This window comes from Capra hircus, chromosome 3, assembly GCF_001704415.2.
Source record: "Capra hircus breed San Clemente chromosome 3, ASM170441v1, whole genome shotgun sequence".
Lineage (NCBI taxonomy): Eukaryota > Metazoa > Chordata > Mammalia > Artiodactyla > Bovidae > Capra > Capra hircus.
The window spans coordinates 784,990-806,709 of record NC_030810.1 but is presented as its reverse complement, the minus strand read 5'-3'; the positions used below and the strand labels follow the sequence as shown (position 1 = coordinate 806,709).

Here is a 21,720-nt window from a genome sequence, read left to right as displayed (position 1 = left end):
CTGCAGCCATGAAATTAAAAGACACTTGCTCTTTGAAAGAAAAGCTATGACAAACCTAGACAGCATATTAAAAAGCAGAGACATTACTTTATTGACAAAGGTCCACATAGTCAAAGCTATGGTTTTTCCAGTAGTCACGTATGGATGCGAGAGTTAGACGATAAAGAAAGCTGAGTGCCGAAGAACTGATGCTTTCAAACTGTGATATTGGAAAAGACTCTTGAGAGTCCCTTGGACTGCAAGGAGATCAAACCAGTCAATCCTAGGTGGAATCAACCGTGAATATTCACTGGAAGGACTGATGCTGAAGCTGAAGTTCCACTACTTTGGCCACCTGATGTGAAGAGCTCACTCATCAGAAAAGACCCTGATGCTGGGAAAGACTGAAGGCAGGAGGAGAAGGGGATAACAGAGGAGATGGTTGGATGGCATCACAACTCACTGAACATGAGTTTGAGAAAGCTCCCGGAGATGGTGAAGAACAGGGAAGCCTGGTGTGCTGCAGTCTGTGGAGTCACAAAGCCAGACCCGACTGAGAGCGTGAACAGTGACAGAGAGGAGATGTTAACAGCAGCTGTAGAGGAAGACACAGAGACACAGGAATGACAGCAGACTCCTAGTCAGAGGCAGTGCAGGCTGGGCGACAGTGGGGCGGCGCCCGTAACGCCCTGAAAGGGATGAGCTGTGACGCCAGTGCTGTGCACCCAGAGACACCGTCTTTCAGAAACTAAGGCTACACAAAGACTCTTCAGACGGCCTCTCGGCAGCTCCGAGCACACAAGCACAGGGACCAGCCAGGATGCAGGGGCATGTGCAGCACTGCTGGCTGACCCAGCCTGACTGATATTCACAGAGACCCGCGTTCCCTCCAGGGCTGGCAGAGCCTTCACCGTGACAGATGACCCCACCGGCCATAAAACGAGGCTCAATAAACTGAAAAGGGCTGTGTTCTCTGACCGCAAACTAGAAATCAACAGGAGACAGATACCTGGAAAACCCCTAACATTTCAGTAACAGAAGTGCTTGACGAGCACTGCTCGGAGCCTCTGGCCTCAGCCAGGCCCTTGGTGCACCATTGCCCCCTCTGCGCCCCACCTGCTGCTTCTGCTCCAGAGAAGGGGTTCGGGGCTGAGGGCTGCTGGGGGCCAGTCTCCAGGCACTCGGCACAGACAGCAGAGGTTAACACGCCTCCTCTCTGGCCCAAGGCCCTGTTAGCCCACTCCCCGCCCAGGCCCTCTGCCAGGCCTTGGGTGACCACTGCCTTTCTTGCAGGACACCACCCCGTGCCCGACGCCTGCCTCTCAGGCCCTTGCCAGAACGGAGGCACCTGTGTGGATGCAGACCAGGGCTACGTGTGCGAATGCCCTGAAGGCTTCATGGGCCTCGACTGCAGGGAGAGTGCGTGTGGGCCGGGCCGCCGGGGGGCGGGGGGGTCCCGTGGGGTGTGCATGTGGATACCCATGGAGGGCAGCTGGGAGTGGGGAGAGGGGCTGCACGGCCGGTTTTATGGGACAGTGGTCAGGAGGGCACCCCCATACTGAGGCCTCTCTCCCCCCTGTCCGTGGCAGGAACCCCCAGCAGCTGTGAGTGCCGCAATGGTGGTAGGTGCCTGGGGGCCAACAGCACCCTCTGCCAGTGCCCACCAGGCTTCTTCGGGCTCCTCTGTGAGTTTGGTAAGTGCCCAGGGTTGGGGCAGGGGCTCCCGTCCTGCCCTGCTGTGAGAATCCCTGAAACCACAGCGAGCCCCAGGTGTCGGGGGCACCCCCACCTGGTCACCCTAGGGCTCACATGGTCCCTGGGCCTCCCCCTCATGTGCAGAGGTCACGGCCACGCCCTGCAACATGAACACGCAGTGCCCCGACGGCGGCTACTGCATGGAGTACGGCGGGAGCTACCTGTGTGTCTGCCACACCGACCACAACGTCAGCCACTGTGAGTGGGGCCCGCCTGCAAGCTGGCAGGGAGGCGCTAGGAGGGCCTGGGTGCAGCAGGAGGAGGCCTGCGAGGGGACCTGGGGGTGGGCAGCTTGGCCACGCACCCTGCTCCGCCCGCTGCAGCCACGTGTGGGCATCACCTGGTGCCTTCAAGCTCAGCTGCTGGGACGTGAACGCCTGACAAGTGCCCGCGGAGAAGCAGGTCCGCCGGCGTATGTCAGTGCAGACACCGAGTGACTCGGGTAGTGAGTCATCACGTGTGACAGTGGTGACGTGCTATCGGGGCCCTGATACCGGGACTCCTGTGACCACAGCTCAGTCCCAACTCAGTCCCAGCTCACGGGAGAGCGAAGGCAAAATCTGGAAAATTCAAAAATGTGATAGAAGAGGTTCTAGGGGGGCCTCCGAGCCAGCGTGAGGATGCAAGCCTGGCATCAGTTCTGCCAGGACGTCAGGATGACCGCCCTCTGTCCCACAGCACTGCCGTCGCCGTGTGACTCCGACCCCTGCTTCAACGGAGGGTCCTGTGACGCACACGGAGACTCCTACACATGCGAGTGCCCGCGGGGCTTCCACGGCCGCCACTGTGAGAAAGGTGGGGCAAGGCAGCTTACGGGGGTGGGGGGCATCCCGCCCGTTACAGCGCACCCCGCGCAGTGCACTCCCCTTCCCACTCACTGTTTTCCCCGTGGATTTTAGAATCCCTGATTCATAAAATAATTCAGTCTCGTCCAGTCGCTAAGTCGTGTCCGACGGTCTGTGACCCCGTGGACTGTAGCACGCCAGGCCTCCCTGTCCTTCACCATCTCCTGGTGTTTGTCAGATTCACGCCCACTGAGTCAACTTTATAAATGAAGTGCAATTAGAGAATGTCGACATTCTACAACACTTCGCCACGTAAGAACGGAAGCGCTCTTGAGCAAACACACTGTGGGCGTCATTGTGCTCGCCCGGCCCGCTCAGTTCAGTCTTTCCAGCAGCTAGAAGCAGCATCAGGACTCTTCTCAGTGACCCAGGCATCCCCTGGTCAAGGTCCACGGTGCTGGCCGCCTGGCCCCTATGCCCACGTCTGTCCTCCCAGGCTTGGCACCTGGGCCCTGTCCAGCCCGCCTGCTGCCCACGTTCCAGAGCTGAACCTGACCCTGCCCTGCCCCCACGGCCTGAACTGGCCCCTGAGCTCTGACCACACCCCCCCCCACCGCTGCGGGGGAGGGCTTTCCAGAGAGCAGGCTGATTCTGTGCAGAGCCACCGAGGTCCTGCACCCTTGGCCAAGGCGTCCCCAAGAGTGGGCAGAGGGACATGGTGGGGGGTGGTGGCCAGAACCTGGACAAGCGTCCTGTGAGGCCCCACGGGGTGTGGGGGGGAGGCCCCTCCTGCCTCACTTTCCCCCCAAGAACGTCGAGCAGGCCGAGGGTCTACACTGCTGGCTGAGCTGTGAAGGTGCAACATGCACCCCGCAGGCCAGGGAAGGCCCCCAGTGCAAGAGGGTGATGGGTGATGGGCCCCGCGGGCCAGGGAAGGCCCCCAGTGCAAGAGGGTGATGGGCCCCGCGGGCCAGGGAAGGCCCCCAGTGCAAGAGGGTGATGGGCCCCGCGGGCCAGGGAAGGCCCCCAGTGCAAGAGGGTGATGGGCCCCGCGGGCCAGGGAAGGCCCCCAGTGCAAGAGGGTGATGGGCCCCGCGGGCCAGGGAAGGCCCCCAGTGCAAGAGGGTGATGGGCCCCGCGGGCCAGGGAAGGCCCCCAGTGCAAGAGGGTGATGGGTGATGGGCCCCGCGGGCCAGGGAAGGCCCCCAGTGCAAGAGGGTGATGGGCCCCGCGGGCCAGGGAAGGCCCTCAGTGCAGGCACAAAAACACGCAGATCTGAGTGGAAGTGCCTACTCAGCGGCTCCCCACTCAGCAGGAGGGCAGCAGTGGGCAGCTCTCCAGCGCTTCCCCAGCAGAGCCCGGGCAGGGCAGGGGGACGGCGGGCACAGGGGGTCGGGGCGGTGGGCGCAGGGCCCCCGGGCCAACTGGGGAGCACCTGGGGGGCTCGGCCCTGGGCAGCAGCCTCAGGGGCTCCGCTGACCGGTAGCCGTGGCCTGCGGGTGCTCTGGGGAGGCTGGCCCCAGCTGACTGGCCTCTCTGTCTGTCTGTCTGCTCCTGGCAGCCCGGCCGCGCCTGTGCAGCTCTGGGCCCTGCAGGAACGGAGGCACGTGTAAGGAGGCGGGCGGCGAGTACCACTGCGACTGCCCCTACCGCTTCACTGGCAGGCACTGCGAGATCGGTGCGGGCCCAGCGGCGCGCCAGCCTGGGGAGGGTGGGGTGGGGCTGGCCTGGGACCCCTGCTCTGCCCCCTGCGTCTGCTCGTCAGGAGCACCCCACAAGCCCCCCACCGCCCCTGCTGAGGGTGTGGAGGGACGAGGGGAGGGACCGGAGTTGGGGGTGCATGCGACCCCCCGGCCCTGCCCTATGGGTGCCTCTGTTTCCAGGGAAGCCCGACTCGTGCGCCTCGGGCCCCTGTCACAACGGCGGCACCTGCTTCCACTATATCGGCAAATACAAGTGTGACTGCCCCCCGGGCTTCTCGGGGCGGCACTGTGAGATAGGTAAGGGGGAGCTCCCCACAGCCCCGTGGCCCGGAGGCACAGCTGGTGTGAGAGGCAGGACGCCTCTGCCGCCCAGAGGCCTCAGGGGTCCCCGTGCCCTTGCAGCCCCCTCCCCCTGCTTCCGGAGCCCGTGCCTGAATGGGGGCACCTGCGAGGACCTGGGCACAGACTTCTCCTGCCACTGCCAAGCAGGGTACACAGGACGCCGGTGCCAGGCAGGTGAGCAGGCCGGGTCAGGGGCGGGGCGGGGCAGGGCCCAGCAGGGGACTGGCGAGGGAGGGGAAGAAGGAAACCTTCGAGCAGCCCGCTCTGGGGGCCGGTTCTGTCACCATGGGACAGGCTGCACGAGGAGCAAGGGGCCCGGGTCAGAGCAGCGGGAGGCCAGGCAGGGGCCGGCAGTGCAGGACGCGGCTGCCGTGTCCTTGCAGAGGTGGACTGCGGCCCCCCCGGCGAGGTGAAGCACGCCACCCTGAGATTCAACGGCACCCGACTGGGCTCGGTGGCCCTGTACTCGTGTGACCAAGGCTACAGCCCAAGCGCCTCCAGCCATGTCCGGGTGTGCCAGCCACAGGGCGTCTGGAGCGAGCCCCCGCAGTGCCACGGTGACCGGGGCCCTCTGCGGGGTGGGGGGAGCCATGCCCCACTCCCCTGGGCCACGCCCCACTCCCCTGGGCCACGCCCCACTCCCCTGGGCCACACCCCGCTCCCATGGGCTGAGCAGGAGAGCAGGAGCTGCAGTTCTGACCCTGGCCTGTGTCTCCTCTGTGACAAGTGAGGCCAAGACCTGGTGCTGATGGTGGTGACGACCGGTCTCCTCCATTCTGGACCCTTCTCTAAGGGCTTCCGGTCCTCAGAGCAGCCCAGAGCATGAGGCCCAACACCCACAAGCCCACTCTGCAGAGGAAGCCGCAGAGGCCAGGAGGCAGCGCAAAGGCAGAGCCCTGCAGAGGCACACCAGGGCTCAGGTCCCAGCCCCGCTCCCAGGCCCGCCCAGGCCTGCCGGATCAGACCCTGCATTTGAACAAGGCCCCCACGAGCCCCCATGGGCATTTAAGGGGTGTTGCCCTGCAGGCAAGGCCCCCCTTGATCCAGGCACCTGGAGATAGCGATGCCAGCGGTGCGTTAAGCCAAACAGAACATTCCAAACTGTTCAGCCCATCTGTGTAATGGTAACACAGTCTCAGAAGACAAAGAGCTTTCAGCCAAGCAGCTTAGGGACAGGACAGCATCCAGAGAAGCGAGGCGCAGAGCACACCGCCCCCTCCCAGATGCCCTGCAAGGCGTCGGGCCTGGGCGGCCCTCTCAGGGGCAGCACCCCAAAACACAGGTGCAGTCACCTGGCCTCAAGCCTGCTCCTTTATGCCTGTCCTTCCAAGCCCCCCAGGGCTAGTGGTCACTGTCTAGGAGGCCACCCTGGGCCCAGTGTTGCTTCTCCTCAACATGCCATCAGAGGAGGAGTGGGGAGCGCCAGGGAATGTGAGCCCACGAGCCAGGATACCAGGACACTCGAGAAATATGGCCACCTCACAGACAGTAACAGAGCCCAGACAACATATTCTCCTGGGAGGAGAAACGCAGGAGATGAGTGAGAATATAAACGAAGCAGGACGCTGGCCATAAAATAGAATCAACAAGTAATGTTTAAAAGAAGGCAGGAATAAGATGATCGAAAAATTCTAACAGTAGAAGTAACAGACACAACTTATAAATGGGAAAAGAGACGAAGCTAAGGAGTTGGAAGATCAGTGTAAGGAGTTGTACCAGACAGAAGAAGGGAAATACTCATAAATTAGAAAGGAGATGTAGGCTCTGAGGAGTGCATAAGTGCTGACATTGAGGTAACAGGACTCCAGGAGTGACAAAAATTAGGATGGAATGTTGCAACAACTATGGCGCTAAATTCCCAGAACAGCTGATAAATGATCAGAGATTGGAAGGGCCTGCACAATGTCCAACAGGAGGAAAGAGAGACATTAGACACATTATAATGAAATTTAAGAAACTCAGGAAGAAAAGATCCTTAGAAAAGGGACAAGAAGCCACAAAGGAGCAAGAATCAGATTGGCACCAGACTCCTTATGGAGACATCAGGAGTGAGATAATAAAATGGCATTTTAAAGATAGCGAAGCGACCCATTCAGTTAGGGTCTGGACAGTGAGAAAACACCTTCACTCTCACTGTAACATCAAGGAAGCTCCAGAGAGCCCATAAAATCGTACCTTTTAACTCATTTGAGAGCTGAGGATGCAAAGTTTTCTCACAAGGAAGCACCAGGCCCAAACAAGTCCATGGGTCAATCCCACCGAACTGCCAAGAAGCAGACTGCCGCAGTGTTACACAGGCCCTCCTGGGGAGTAGAAACGAGTGTGTGCCACCCACTGCATGAGGCCAGGACAACCTCAAACCAGCACCAGACACAGACGGGTGGAGAGAGGAAAGTTATGGGTCCATTCGACGTGGAAACAGAGGCAGAATGCCACCTATCAAAACTATGCGCCGCGATGGGGCTTCCCAGGTGATGCCAGCGGTAAAGCAGCAGCCTGCCAGCGCAGGAGACCCAAGAGACGTGGGTTTGACTCCTGGGTCGGGAAGATCCCCTAGAGCAGGAAGTGGCAACCCACCCCAGTATTCTTTCCTGGAAAATTCCATGGACAGGGCAGCCTGGTGGGCGACAGTCCCTGGGGCCGCAAAGAGCCAGACACAGCTGAGCACGCACGCCATCCTTAAGCTGGGTTGTTACAGAAAGTGTGATATTAGGAACATTTGCTACACTGACCAACTAAAGGAGGAGAGTCATATAAGAGTCTCAATGACTGTATGATAAGCATCTGATAAAATTCACACCTATTCAAGTAACAAATGCCTACCAAGCACGAACTTTAAAAGTACTCCTTATCCAGATAAAAATAATATGATACACACACACCTTTCTAGTACCAGGTGGTATAATACAGGATTTACTGGAGGGAAAACTTAGAAAGAGCAGAGCCCACAGAGCCCCCCAAGTGTTAATTAGCCCACAGGGAGATGTGCTGAGACCAGGCAGAAGCTAGGCTGAACACACAATCGCACTGAAGCGCACCTATTGTGCTCCACGTATTTACAGAGGAACGAGGACAGGCCACGTCAAGAGGGCTACGGGACCCTCCTGGCGGTCGTGGTCTAGGCTCTGGGCTGCCACTGCCGGGCGCGCAGGCTCAGGCCCTGGCCAAGGAGGCTCTGTGCTGCATGCTGAGGCCAGGGGCAAGGCGAGGGGGCTGCGGGCCAGTGCTCCCTGGCCCGCACTGTGCGGGAGGGGGTCTGCAGTGCAGAGCTGCTCCTCCGCTGAGCTGACTCAGACACGCTGAGCTACCGACAGGAGGAAGCAGTAGCGTCTGAGGCAGTTTTATGGTGGGTCTCATCTAACCTAGAACAGTCATTATCCTAAGTGGAGAGACACTCCCTAATAAGGATGCCCACTATCACTAAGTCTAGTCAACATTACATTGTCAGTAATAGCCTACGCAATAAAGTAAGAAAAAGAAAGTAAATTCATGAAAATGCTAGAGGAGGAAGTAAAAACGTTAGTATTTACAGCCAATATGGTTGTCTTTCAACGAAAAGAAAACTGTATAAATGATAGGAAATGTAATATGTTTGGTGAATATAGGTTATTATAACAAAATTCATTGCATTTTTATATATCAACAATAAACAATGATTAAATGACATATTTTTTATAATTTATAATGAATTATAAAAAAGACACGTGCAGATGAAACCAAAAACTGGTTCCTTGAAAAGATCAATAAAAATAACAAGTCTCTAGCTAGACTGATCAGGGAAAAAATAAAAAATTAGCAAAATCAGAATGAAAAAAGATATCACTAAAGACTGTATGAGCATTTAAAGGGCAACGGGATACTGTGAACAACTTCAGGCCGACATATCTCACAGTCTAGAACAAACGAAGAAAGACGCTAATGACCACAACTGACATGAGAATAAATGGAAAACGTGAGGAGCCTCCTGTCTATCGAGGAAATTTACCTTGTGGCTAAATCTTCCCTGCAAAGAAAGTGGCAGGACCAGGCTGCTTGACTGAGTTCTGTCAAACCTCTCAGAAGGAAGACTGCTGCGATCCACAGGGCTCCTTCAGAGAGTGTAGGAGGAAGGAACCCGCCTCAGCTCATTTTATGAGACCAATATCGCCTTTATGCCAAGACCAGAGACGCTGCAAAAATGAAGTTACAGGCCAACAATATTCTTCATGCGCAAAGCACAAAAATCCTAACAAGACATTACTAAAATCCAACCCACTATTACAGCAGAAGGCTAATACAGCCTGACCTAGAGGGATTTATCTCAAGAACAGTCTACCATTTGAAAGTCAGTAAATGTAATTCACCACAGAAGAAAATAAAGGAGAAAACCATATGATTGTCTTAATAGATGCAAAAAAAGTCATTTGACAAAATTCAACTATTATTTTAAAAATTCCTAACAAACTAAGCGTAGAAGAAAATTTCTTTAGCCCGATCAAAGGGCATCCATGAAAAAAAACCAACAGCTAAGAAAGTGCTTACGGGTGAAACACCTCTGCCGTTATCAGCAGTCAGGCAGAGGCGTCTGTCCAGTGCCTTCCACCATTGTCCTGGAGGTCCCAGACCACGCCAGAGGCGAGGAAAGGAAGACAGCACGTCTGCCGAGCAAGAAGTAAAGAGGACACGGCCGTGCACACAGAGGGTTCTGGGAAGCTCTACAACAGAAGGAACAGAACTGATAAGTGAATTCAAGCAGGTTACAGGACACAGGGTCAACACACAGGAACAATTATATGTTCATATTCCAGCAGGGGAGCCTTGGAGAATGAAATGAAATAACGCTGTGTAAAATAGCATCAAAATGATAGTTTTTATATATGTGAAATGAATTATAGACATCAGTGTAAAAGTTAAAACTATGAACTTCTGTAAGAAAACATATGAGAAAGTCTTCATGACAGCTGGAATACAATGGTTGGGTACTCGGAAAATATCACGTCGTTTCTCCACGTCTCACCACACCCGACAATTAGTCCCAGATGTGTTAAGGACTTAAATGGGTTTTTTATTTCAACTATGTAGTTTTGTGTAGGAAAGGTAGGTTAACTATCTTTTTGGCCTTAAGGCAGGGAGAGATTCCACAGAAACCACTAAGTATAAAAGGGAAAAATGGACAAATTGACTAGTTAGAAATTAGGAACTTAAATTCCTTGGCCTTAAGAAAGTCGGGCTTCCCTTGTGGCTCAGCTGGTAAAGAATCTGTCTTCAATATGGGGGACCTGGGTTTGATCCCTAGGTTGGGAAGATCCCCTTGAGAAGGGAAAGGCTCCCCACTCCAGTATTCTAGCCTGGAGAATTCCATATACTCTCTAGTCCATAGTGTCACAGAGTCAGACATGAGTAAGTGACTTTCACTTATGTATATATGTTATATCTTATGTGTGTATGTAACATATATGACTCATATGTGTTATGTGTCATGTGTGTGTGTTATATGTACATATACATGTGTTACATATAATATAAATGTATGCACACACGTATGCATGTAATCCGCCCGATAGGTGCAGCACGTGAGGAGGACTTTCACGGTAGTAAACAACACCCCGTTTGCCAGTGCTGTGCAAAACGCAGATCAGTGGTACAATGAGATAGTCAGTTGGCAAAACTTCTGAAGTCTAAAAAGCCCATAAATTGGTGAGAATATGGATAAACAGGATTTGTTCCAAATTGCTGGAGGAAGTGTAAACTGGTCCAAGCACTTTGAAGACGACGTAGTAATTTGTCAAGTTGACCCCCTTCGTATAAACCGTGTCCTGGCAATTGTACTGCTTGATGACTGCAAATCTAGGGAAAACTCTACACCAGGAGATGTGAAAGACACAGAAGCTTTGTTTCAACAGCAGGAAATCTAAGTCCAACCCCAAACCCTACCAAACGAGAGAGAAAGTCTGGTCTAACCACACTGAGGACTATCACACAGCAGTGAGAACAACCCACCGTGGCACAGAGCATCTTGTTAATACAGTGCCGAGTGACGAAGCAGTGCGTGACCGCAGCACCTATACTAAAGTTCATAGCAGCAAACACTGTCCAGCACATTGATAAGAACTTAAGAACTGTGGAGGCACAGAGGGGATAACCATGGAAATCCAAGTCACAACTGGGAAGTGCATGTGCGCAGACGAGCCACCATTCCTGGCCCCTAGGTCAGGCGCAGCCCCCAGGGGTCATTCCGTCAGTACCGTTTATTTACTTATTTACATGCTAAGCATTAAAAGTAAACTGTTTTAAGCCAAACATTGTTAATTCAGGAGCAAAATTTCCAGTTTTTAAAAACTTCACAGTGAATTTTTCAAAATGAAGGGCTAGCCCCCAAGTGTCTTGGTTTCATACACGATTGTCACCCAATGGCGCGGTGGGGTCCTCGGGAGCATCCCCAGCCCCTTCCCAGAGGTGCGCCTCTTCCCCTCCAGGGCCCTCCTCGGGTTCTGGCCTCTCCCCGCACCTGGGATGTCGTGGACTTCTGTCCAGAGCCTCTTGTCAAAGCTCATGCGCGTCCCTCTTAGTCCGGCTTCGAGTCGCCCCTGCTAACAGCAGCAACCCTGCTTTATCCCTGGGGTCTCTCCCGGCGCCTGGCACCCGGGCCTTCCTCACTCAGAAATCGACGAGTGCCGATCCCAGCCGTGCCTGCACGGGGGCTCCTGCCAGGACCGCGTCGCCGGGTACCTGTGCGTCTGCAGCCCAGGCCGTGAAGGCGCCCACTGTGAGCGGGGTAAGAGGGCCCCAGCCCTCCGTGGGCCGGCCACTTCCACTGAGCTCCGGCGCCCCAGCACCGTCCCCTTGCCCAGCCGCTCCTCTTCCTGCGCTGAGGCCTGGCTGGGCGCTGCCCACTCTCTCGAGCCCCTGCTGGGTCTGATGTCCACAGGGACAGCAGCTTATAGATACTCTTGCCTCTAGGCCCCCAGAAGCACTGAGAGGGCAGCTGGCAGCCGCTAACCATGACCCTCCTCCCCGCCTCCCGCAGACCCTGGCTGGGGGGGGGGGGGGGGCGGGGAAGGTGGGGGTGAGGACCCAGGGGCAGAGAGAGTGGGGTGCAAGGCGCAGATCCCAGCCCTGCGTCCGAGCCGGAGTAGCGGGGGAGGCTCCATGAAGCCTGCTCCCTCACACCTGTGCAAGCCAGGCAGCCAGAGAGAGAAGGCAGCAGGGACCTGGACAGGCTCTGTGGGCAGAGGGAGGGCAGGGGAGGCTGAAGTCTGGGGCACAGGAGGCCCCGGGGCGGCGGCCATGCAGCCTCATGTCCGTGTCCCTCTCCTCAGAGACAGACAAGTGCCAGGCGCAGCCCTGCAGAAACGGAGGCGCCTGCAGGGACCTCCCGGGGGCCTTTGTCTGCCAGTGCTCCCCCAGTTTCACTGGAGTCCACTGCGAGACAGGTAGGGGCTGCTCTCGGGGTCCCCACGTGCCGGGCCCTCACCCACACTCAGGATACCCTGGACGCCTGGGAAAACCTGTTTCCAACAAGCACAGACACTGGGCTGCTCAGAGCAGGGGGCGGGGACGGTGCCCGGGGACAGGCTTCGGCGGGGGGGGCGGGGGGGGGGAGGGACCCCAGCAGGGAGGATGAGGGGAGGGCCAGGCCCCTGCCCGCCCCCTGCCCCCAGCGACCTCGCCCCGCCGTCCTTTCCCTTCCTCCCGCTGTCCTCTCCTCCCTCCCCCAGACACCCCCTTGCTGCCCTGGCCGACTCTCTGGGTGTTCTCCAGAGGTGGACGCCTGCGACTCCAGCCCCTGCCAGCACGGAGGCCGCTGTGAGAACGGTGGCGGGGCCTACCTGTGCGTCTGCCCAGAGGGCTTCTTCGGCTACCACTGCGAGACAGGTGGGGCTCCCCGCTCCCCGCACCCCCGTCCACCCGGCTCCATGTCCAGCCACAGGCCGTGCCACCCCCGGACGGGCCAAGTTCACGGCCGCCCCAGGGGCCTGCCGCTCCCAGTTCCTCACGGCGAGAGCCCCTCGCTCGTGAGCCTGTTCGGGCCCCTCAAGGACCGGGCGAGGGACAAGGCCTTCCCTGGCCACGGCCTGCGGCAGCCCCCACCCCACCGCCTGCCGCCCCGGCACCCTGTCTCCCTGCTGTGTGTCTCCCCAGGGTGGGTGGCCTGACCTGTGCTGTTCGAGTGTCCCCAGTGTCCCCTAAGCTGGGCCTGACCGGCACCGCTCAGATGTGCAGGGTGGACGGGTCCTGGGCTCCGGCCCCACCGCAGGGCACAGGAGCCTGCCCAGTGACGAGCGTGGTGTGGACGGTTTGTGGCCAGAGCATCTCTCCAGGGCGGGGGACCCTGTGGGCCCTGGCCTGGAAGCCCGGGGCTGCTCCCCAGCCCCAGCATACACAGGCTGCGGAAGGGCTGGTGTTCTCAGCTGCCGCCCAGGAGTGGTCACCTTGGCTTAGCTGGGAGGGGGCCAGCCTGGCCTCTCCGTGGGGCCTCCGGCAAGCCCTGCCCCTCCCCCGGAGTGTCCCCCATATCTGCTCCCCAAAGGGCCACCTAGGACTGCCCACCTGCATCCCACAAACACACCAACACGGGACCAGCCCAGGGCCAGCATCAAGGGCCTGGGGGAAGGCGCCTGCCCAGACATCCACTCACAGCTGCCTCCCCCCACAGTGAGTGACCCCTGCTTCTCCAGCCCCTGCGGGGGCCGCGGCTACTGCCTGGCCAGCAACGGGTCCCACAGCTGCACCTGCAAAGTGGGCTACACCGGCAAGGACTGTGCCAAAGGTGAGGCGGCGAGGGCGCCGCGTGGGGGCTCCCCTCCCGCCCGGGGGCTGCAGACACCCCGTGGGGTGGGGCAAAGAGCCAAGCGGGCCCCAGGCCCAAGGGCCAGCGGGCCAGACACCCGCCTGGGGGCCGGGACTTGCCCGGCCAACAGCTGACACCCCCCCTTCCCTTGTTCTTGACGGAAACCCTGAAGAGCTCTTCCCACCAACGGCCCTCAAGGTGGAGCAAGTGGAAGAGAGTGGGGTCTCCATCTCCTGGCGGCCCCCCGAAGGTGCAGCCGCCAGGCAGGTGCTGGACGGCTATGCCGTCACCTACGCGTCTGCGGACGGCTCCTACCGCCGCACAGACTTTGTGGACCGGGGCCGCTCCGCGCACCAGCTCCGGGCCCTGGCGCCCGGCAGGGCCTACAACGTCTCCGTCTTCTCGGTCAAGCGCAACGCCAACAACAAGAACGACATCAGCAGGCCCGTGGTGCTGCTCGCCCGCACGCGTGAGTGACCCGGCTGCTCCCCGCATGCGTGAGTGACCCTGGCTAACCGCCCGCACGCGTGAGTGACCCGGCTGCTCCCCACACGCGTGAGTGACCGGCTGCTCCCCACACGTGAGTGACTCGGGCTAACCGCCTGCACGCGTGAGTGACTCGGGCTGCTCCCCGCACGCGTGAATGACCCGGCTGCTCCCCGCACGCGAGTGACTCGGGCTAACCGCCCGCACGCGTGAATGACCTGGCTGCTCCCCGCACGTGTCAGTGACCCAGCTGCTCCCCGCACGCGTGAGTGACCCGGCTGCTCCCCGCACGCGAGTGACTCGGGCTAACCGCCCGCATGCATGAGTGACTCAGGCTGCCCACCCCCCGAGGGCCCCACCACGGCGTGCCCCCAGCAGGGTGGGCACCAGCCAAGCCACCCCCAGTGCCCAAGCCAGCCGAGGGCCCCTCCTCTGGAGGAGAGGGGCGGTGACAGGGTGAGGGAGGGGGCTGGGGAATGCAGGGGGGCCCCCTGAGAAGGTGCTGGGACTGCCGTGGGGTGAGGACGGAGCCTCCCCACAGGCTGGAGCAGAGGCACCCGTGGGGCAGCAGGGAGGCCGTTTGGGCACCCTGCCCGGAAGGGAGTTGTGCGGAGAGGCTGGGCTCGGCTGGCTTGTCTGCTCCTGGGGCTGTGCGGGAGGGGGAACCCCGGAATACTCCCATGATGGTGAGTTGGTGGGGGCTGGCCCTGGGAATCAAGAGATGGGGAGGGGAGGCTGGAGGATGGAATGAGAGCTGGGCAGTGGCACGGCCACTGGGCATGTTGGGAGCCCCTGGAGGGTGGCTGGCAGGGCGGGGCAGGGGGCACAGGTGGGAGCAGGCTGGCGCACAGACACAGGTGGGCATATATGGACAAGTGAGCATGGGCGGGCAGGTGGGCACGGCCAGTCATGGGAGCAGGACAAGCGAGGCAGGCATGGCCCGCCGGCCAGGTGAGCAGGAAGACGAGGGTCCTGAGGGGCAGAAGGGAGCACCTTCTCGGGTCCCTCGGAAGGAATGCGGCAGGCACCCTGCAGCCTGCGCGGATGCCCACAGCCAGGACGCTGACGGCCAAGTGTGAGGAGGGACGAGGCCTCGGGACGGGGTGTCCCGGGGAGGGACAGCACAGGGGGCCAGGAGGGTGGCCCCGGGGGCTGGGGGCGGGCAGGGCCCTCCTGCCTCAGAGCTCAGCTTGGGCGAGAAGCACGTTCGAGGCTGCTCAAGGTGGGCTCTGGGAGGAAGACAGCCTCCCCCGTGCCGTCGGGGTCGGGGTGAGGCAGCACCTCCCGCAGAGCAGGGCTCGGCACTCTGGGAGCTGGGGCGCCTTCTCAGCCCCCTCGGCCTGGGGTCCACGCCTTCCCTGGCGCCAGCAAGGCCTCTCCTGGCTCCCCCCTCGCAGCCCCAGGAGCCCCCAGGTGGTGCAGTCACTGTCAGTGCCGCCAGGCAGCCAGGAGGGCCCCGCCCTGCCCCCGCAGGCCAAGACCACACAGGGCAGCGCCTCCAGCAGCCCCTCTACAACGCCCCCACCCTGAGGCAGGGGTCCAGGGCATGTCCACCCGCGCCCGGGCCCCGCTGGACTGAGGGGCGCCTTCAGCAAGCCCAGGCTGCGGGCGTCTCTGCAGAGGCCACTCTGCAGGTCCCCAGGGCCCCTCCCGAGCCCCCTCTCCAGCCCCGGCCCCGCCCCCTGGGGTGAGGAGGGGCCACACAGACCGCTCGCCCGCTGTCCCCAGGACCCCGCCCCATCGAGGGCCTTGAGGTCGCCAACGTGACAGCCAGCGCCATTTCGGTGCGGTGGGCTCTGCACAGGATCCGCCACGCCACCGTCAGCAGCGTCCGCCTGTCCATCCGCCACCCTGAGGCCCAGGAGGAGCAGTCCACTGACGTGGACAGGAGTGTGGACAGGTTCACATTCAGGTAAGAGCAAGGGCGCCCTCTCCCCCCGCCCCACCGGGTTCCTGCCGCCCTCTCCCCCCCGAGCCCCTGGAGGAGCAGGGCTGTGTGATCAGTTCCAGGCCGCACCGCGGCCTCGCCTCCCACAGGCGCCAGCGTGCCCGAGAGAGCAGGGACGCTCTGAGCAGGGACGTGGATGGCACCCCCTGCAGACAGAAGAAAGAGGCCACCGGAGGCCAGCCCAGAGTCCCTCCAGCCCAAGTCACCAGACTCCTTAGAAAGGGAGAAGGCAGGCACCCCTGGGCTGCCTGACATTTTTACTTTGTTCAAATATGTTCAAACCTTAAACTCGTGAAGGACAGGGCAGCCTGGCGTGCTGCAGTCCATGGGGTCACAGAGTCGGACATGACTTTAGCAGTTGAACTGAGCTCAACTGAAATTTCTTATGCGTATTACACATTATGTACCAACAGAACTACAAAATAAAATTCAAATGAACATCAGTCATTCAAAATGACTGACGACTGAGATAGACATTTCAGCGGCGCCACAGGGAAGCCTCAGATCCCCAGCCCAGGCCCCCAGCTCAGGGACGCTCCCAGACAGCGGCCCACGGTGGGCCCAAGAGCCACCTTCTCAGCCAGGCAGGGAGGGTGGGCAGTGCTGGAGGGCGTGAGGAGGGAAGGCGGCAGTTGTGACGTTCCCACCAACTTCCTGAGCCTGGGACCGCAGCTGTGGAGGTAGACTCAGGCACAGCTCTGCAGCGCCCAGCCTAGAGCAGCCACGGGCCACGGCTGGGAGGGGGGCTCTGGAAGGCGGGCAGGCCACCGCGCCGCCGCACCAGCACATTTCCGGTTTGCAGTCTTCTCTCCACCATGTTTCCTGTGCCCTTCTGTCCAGCTGGATGGCCATCTGTGCTGGACACCACACCCCCTCCCCTTGCCTGTGGCTTCTTCTGCCCACTCCCCAGGAGCAGCGGGGCAGAGATACAAATGGGGTCCCCAAGGCCATCCCCACATTCCTGAGGGGGTTCCCCAAAACTTAGGAGATTCAGGACAGAGAAAGGATACAAAGCGACATCAGTGAAAGGAAGAGGTGGGCGGGGCAAGTCTCAGACCGCGTGTGAGCTTCCACAGCCCCTCTCCACACAAGACAAGCTCCCCCCACATCCCCAACATACCCCATCCCTGCCACCAGCCTGGGGAGCCACGCAGACAGACAGCATCCAGGGCTTTGACTGGGCAGGAAGGCAGGTAGAGCCATGGGCACCTGAGCCTGGAGAAGGTTCCAGAACCCCAGAGGAAGGGATGCTCAGCTGGCAGGAGCCTCTCTGTGCACAGACATTTAGGGGCAGGGAGACCCTCTCCCCCCGAGGGCACTGGGGACCCTCAGAAGTCCCACCCCAGGGCCAGCCTCGTGGGCAGCCCTCCCCAGGGCGGGGGTGGGGGGTGGGGGCGGCCTGTTAACCCTTTTCCTTCAGTCGCCCTAAGCTGGCCTCTGCTGTCTGAGCACCAGCTTCCGGCCACACTGCAGCCACCCCGGGCCTGCGTCCTGCCCAGCACTGGACAGGCCAGGGAGGAGCTCAGCCCAGCTCTCAGGCCACAGCCTGGCCTCTGTGGAGGGTGCCTGGCCACCAGCCCTGGGATGACTCCCACCCGGGTCACACCGGCCCCGGGACGGCCCCCGCCCGGGTCACACTGGCGGAGCGGCGGTCTGAGAGCAGAGCCATCCTGTTCCTCTCCCCTGGCCTCCGTTCCCCACAGGGCCTTGCTGCCAGGAAGGAAATACGCCATCTGGGTGACGGCCCTCAGTGGGCTCGGGGGGCAGGAGCACCGCACGGAGAGCCTGGCCTCGGCCCCAGTGCACGTGTGGACCCGTGAGTAGAGGGCGGGGCTCAGCTCCCTTCCGGAAGCTCCCCAGCCCTGCCCTCGGGCTCTGAGTGGCCGCAGCCCCAGAAAGCTGTCCTGGCCACCAGTACATGTGCCCAGAGGTGCCTGGGAAGGCGACCACAGGGGACTGGGCAGGGCCCCTGCTGGGATGACCCCCCCAGGCCGCCCTCACTGTGGGTGCTCCCGGGTCCCGGCCAGAGCAGGGTCACTGAACAAGGGCCGGAGGAGAAGACTGCGAGGATGGGCAGGCTGTCCACCCGGGCGAGGACACCCGGCCCTCACCGCCCCCGGCTCCCCAGCACACAGGCTGTCCAGGCACAGGAGGGGCAGTGAGCGGGGGTGGGGAGGGCAGGGCCTCTCCCGGTGGGACAGGCAGACAGCAAGGGTCAAGTCCTCACTCTGACCCTGGGTGTGGGGTCCCTGGCCCACCCTCTGCCCATCTAGCCCACTCCCCTACCTACATCCCGGGAGAAGGTGTACGTGGCCAAGCTCAGGGGGATGGAAAATGCCATGCCGGCGGGCAGCCTGATGGAGTGAGCTTGGGGGGTGCCTCATGGGGTGCCTACTGTTGCCGGCCCTGAGCAGCTGCCAATGCCCCTCCACCCGTCCTCAAGGACACAGTGAGGTCTGCGACAACGCGGTCTGGCTTCCGGCGAGGCTTCAGCACTCCACGTCAGATCTTTAGAGTGTGCCCTGGGCAGAAGACCCCACCAGCCCCCTTCACTCCCCTCCCCTGCTCCGTGCTCACCCAGGGCCTCTGCCGCCAGCCAACCTGACCGCCACCCGAGTCACGGCCACCTCTGCCCACGTGGTCTGGGACACCCCCAGTCCGGGTGCCTCTCTGGAGGCCTACGTCATCAACGTGACCACCAGCCAGAGTACCAAGAGCCGCTATGTCCCCAGCGGGAGGCTGGCGTCCTACACGGTGCGGGACCTGGCGCCCGGACGGCGGTACCAGCTCTCGGTGACGGCCGTGCAGGGCACTGGGGCCGGCCAGGTGCACAGCGAGCCCGCCCGCCTGCACTTCATCACCTGTGAGTGCGCCCGCCTCGGAGCGCCCCCCCACCCCCACCCCGGCCCAGCCGCGCTGCTCCAGGCATGGACAGGCCGCCCGGGGACAGGCTGTGCTGGCACGGCACTGCGCGTGCACGCGGGGCGGCCCTGCACGGCTGAGCTGCGTCAGCTGGCCAGCGTCCCACCTCCCCTCGTGCTGCCCGCCCCGGTGGGCCCCAGACGGTGGGCAGTAAATACAGGCCTCACCTGAAAACCGGCGCCCACAGGAGGCAGTGGCAAGACCCGCCAGGCTGGTGGCGTGGAGGCGGGCCCGGGGAACAGCACCCCAGGGAAGAGGGCAGGACAGCCAGGGGCGGTGGGGGGAGGCGGTGGGGGCGGGGCGGGGCTGGGACAGGCAGGAATGGGGCGCATGTGGACGGAGGGAGGCGGGAGAAGCTGGGGAGAGAGGCCCAGGGCCACGGTGAGGACGCGGGTCTGCTCTCGGGTGCCTGGAAGGCCCGCCTGCCCCACAGGGGTCTGCACAACCCCGTTACCTGTCCCAGCTCACAAAACAGTCTGTCTGGACAGTGAGGTGCTGCAGGGAGGTGGGCAGCAGGCTGGGCTCCCTTGTCTCCCGACCCAGCAGCCTGCCCGCGGGGCACGAAACACACTTGCCCTGAGACACTGAGACCAGCTCAGCCCCAGACCCACCGCCAGGCGGACAGGGGAGGTGGGGCCCTCTGTGAGCTGGTGGGGAAGGGTGTGCAGCTGAGAGGGCAGCAGCCCGGGGCTGCGGCGGGTGGCACCCACCCAGAGAGGAGCTGCCCCCTCTCTCGGGGTGTGAGGGCTGTGGGCCTCAGCCCAGGTGAGTCTGGACAGGGCCCCAGGGCCTTGCTTCACCCGCAGGTGAAGAGCCTGGGCCAGGGTGAGGGCTGGAACCAGCGCCTGGACAAAACCCAGGCAGCAAACCACAGCTCCTCCGTGGGCAGAGGTGGGGCTGGGCTGGGGTGGGGCACCCCCTCTTCAGCCATGCACAGGGGAGCCCCAGACCAGCCCACACGGCCACCCCTTCCTCTGCCCACCCGCAGCCCCGAGGGACAATGCTGACAGACGATGGCACCGTGACAGCCTCCCCCAGAGGGCGCTGAGAACCCGCCCGGCCCCCGCACGCCTGCCCGAGCTGCGCCTGCTCAATGACCCCGGTGCCCCCACGACGCCGACCCAGGCCCCCAGGTGCCTGCCTCAGCTGCTGCCCCCAAGACCCCGGCCCAGAGCCCCTGCTGACCCGTGCTGACTCTCGCAGGTTCTCAGAGCTCGTGGATGGCAGAGGACGAGTGAGGGCCAGGTTCACCAGCTCACCCAGCAAGCGGGTCACTGTGAGATCACGTGAGTGGTCAGGCTGACCCGGGTGGCCTCCTTTCCCCAGCTGGACAAGGGACGAGGCCCCTAAAACCTGGGCTTTGAGACCACCCCCAGTGCCCAAAGTGTCCCCAGCAGGGGGACCCAAAGGGGTCAGAAGCCCAGGACTCCAGGGCCTGTGTGAAGAGCCCATGCCACCCGCAGGCTCCCAGGGAGCCTTCCCAACACAGCTGTCCACGCAGAAGGGACAGGCTGCCCGCAGGCACCAGAGGTGGCAAGAATCCTGTTAGGACCGCGTCCGCATGAGGACAGCCCCCGAGTGCTGTTGCGGGCGTGCAGGGTCCTTCGACCACCGTACCAGCCTCACAGGCTCTAGCAGGGCCGAGCACGTGGCCTGGCTCGGGGCAGAGGAGATGGGGAGGAGGCGCTGTGGCCCCTAGGGAGCGGGAGGCGCAGGGAGAGGGGAGCAGGATGTGACTGAGGGGGAGACGGCGCCTCAGCCAGCGGCTCAGGGTGAGGCAGCATGCTCAGCTCTCTCGGGCCCCAAGTGACCTTCACCCGGCAGCGCCTGCTGAGGACGGGCAGGACAGGCTGGGCTCCACCCGGAGAAAAGCTGATCCCACCCGAGGCGGTGCCGAGAGCCACTCGGTCCCGGCCACACCAGGCCCTGCGGACGTCCCTGTGCCCTGAGAGAAGCCCCTTTCCGGAAGGAAGGCAGCCCCAGGACGGGCCTGGCCGCCAGGCAGCGGCTTCACGGTCAGCACTGTGGCGTCCTGATCTCTCCTAGAGCCCACAGCTCTGGCGCAGCTGGAGAACACGGATGCGGTCCCCACGCCGGCCAGCCTGGCCCTCCAGCTCCCCGAACGTGGCGGTGACAAGGACGTGGAGAGCAAGTCAGCAGGAGCGGGCTACAGGGCTGACCACCCTCAGGGGCCTGAGGACGGTAGGTGAGGAGGGGGCTGCTCACAGCGAGGAAATGGCCAAGCACCCCACCTGCCAGGGGACCCAACACAACAGGCAGGCGGACGGGGCCGGGCCTGGGGACTGCAGCCGCTTGGACGCTGGGTGCTCCCTGCAGAGACGCCTGCCTCCCCCAGAGATGTATGTGGGGCAGACGGCAGGAAGCCAGCCGCGGGGCGGGCTCTAGCTGGAGCGTCACCAGGAGGCGGCCGCTACCCGCGCTTGGCAAGCAGGGCCCATCCCCCTGGGCATGCATGCTCACAGGGCGCCTCCCCGCTGGGCAGCGCCAATAGGCTGTGTTCCTTCCTCAAACCCAGAGCCCCACTCTGCCTGTCCTCTGACTCTAAGCGTCGGGGCTGTGTCCCTCTGGGGACAGCTTAGGGGCACGGCCCTTTCTCCTGGCCACACCACAGGCCCAGACTGGGTTCACCCATCAGCCAGTGCTCTGAGAAGGCGGAGCGCCAGGTGCCCAGGGTGCAGAGGGTGTCTGCCAGTGGAGGCTCCCGGCCCCACAGTCCAGCACTCACCCGATGAGGCCTGGGTGAGCCGCTGAGAGGCGGTCTGTGGCTCAGATGCAGAGGGAAGACACTCGTGTGGCTGGTGTTTTGTAAGTGAAAAACATTTTGCCCAAGGGTTTCTGTTGTGTCAGCCCTTTTAAATATTAGATGCTTCATTTCACAAGACTCAGAAACCAGAGGGGCATGAAATGGCCTCTCCTGGGTCCCCTGGAGGAGAGACCAGGGAGCTCCAGGCTGGCCCCAGACGCCACTGCTGCCTGCAGCGTTCGCTGACGCGGACGACGAAGCCTTAA

At 61.5% G+C, this 21,720-nt stretch overlaps 1 protein-coding gene across 3 annotated transcripts in view; it reads left to right on the top strand.

Moving 5' to 3' along the window:
- Positions 1 to 21,720, top strand: part of SNED1 (sushi, nidogen and EGF like domains 1) — an 80,899-nt gene that overhangs the window by 44,574 nt on the left and 14,605 nt on the right. For 2 of the 3 annotated variants that reach the window (XM_018039864.1, XM_018039860.1), the window contains exons 9-27: positions 1,273 to 1,398; positions 1,569 to 1,673; positions 1,819 to 1,932; positions 2,413 to 2,529; positions 4,081 to 4,197; positions 4,403 to 4,519; positions 4,625 to 4,738; positions 4,948 to 5,121; positions 11,205 to 11,318; positions 11,863 to 11,976; positions 12,305 to 12,418; positions 13,200 to 13,313; positions 13,507 to 13,803; positions 15,549 to 15,732; positions 17,472 to 17,584; positions 18,350 to 18,631; positions 19,679 to 19,823; positions 19,894 to 19,976; positions 20,737 to 20,892. In XM_018039864.1, coding sequence (XP_017895353.1) covers positions 1,273 to 1,398; positions 1,569 to 1,673; positions 1,819 to 1,932; positions 2,413 to 2,529; positions 4,081 to 4,197; positions 4,403 to 4,519; positions 4,625 to 4,738; positions 4,948 to 5,121; positions 11,205 to 11,318; positions 11,863 to 11,976; positions 12,305 to 12,418; positions 13,200 to 13,313; positions 13,507 to 13,803; positions 15,549 to 15,732; positions 17,472 to 17,584; positions 18,350 to 18,631; positions 19,679 to 19,823; positions 19,894 to 19,976; positions 20,737 to 20,892 — 2,700 coding nt within the window. Of the gene's footprint in view, positions 1 to 1,272; positions 1,399 to 1,568; positions 1,674 to 1,818; positions 1,933 to 2,412; positions 2,530 to 4,080; positions 4,198 to 4,402; positions 4,520 to 4,624; positions 4,739 to 4,947; positions 5,122 to 11,204; positions 11,319 to 11,862; positions 11,977 to 12,304; positions 12,419 to 13,199; positions 13,314 to 13,506; positions 13,804 to 15,548; positions 15,733 to 17,471; positions 17,585 to 18,349; positions 18,632 to 19,678; positions 19,824 to 19,893; positions 19,977 to 20,736; positions 20,897 to 21,720 lie in introns of all 3 variants that reach the window. The other variant, XR_001917194.1, reaches the window with a different exon arrangement.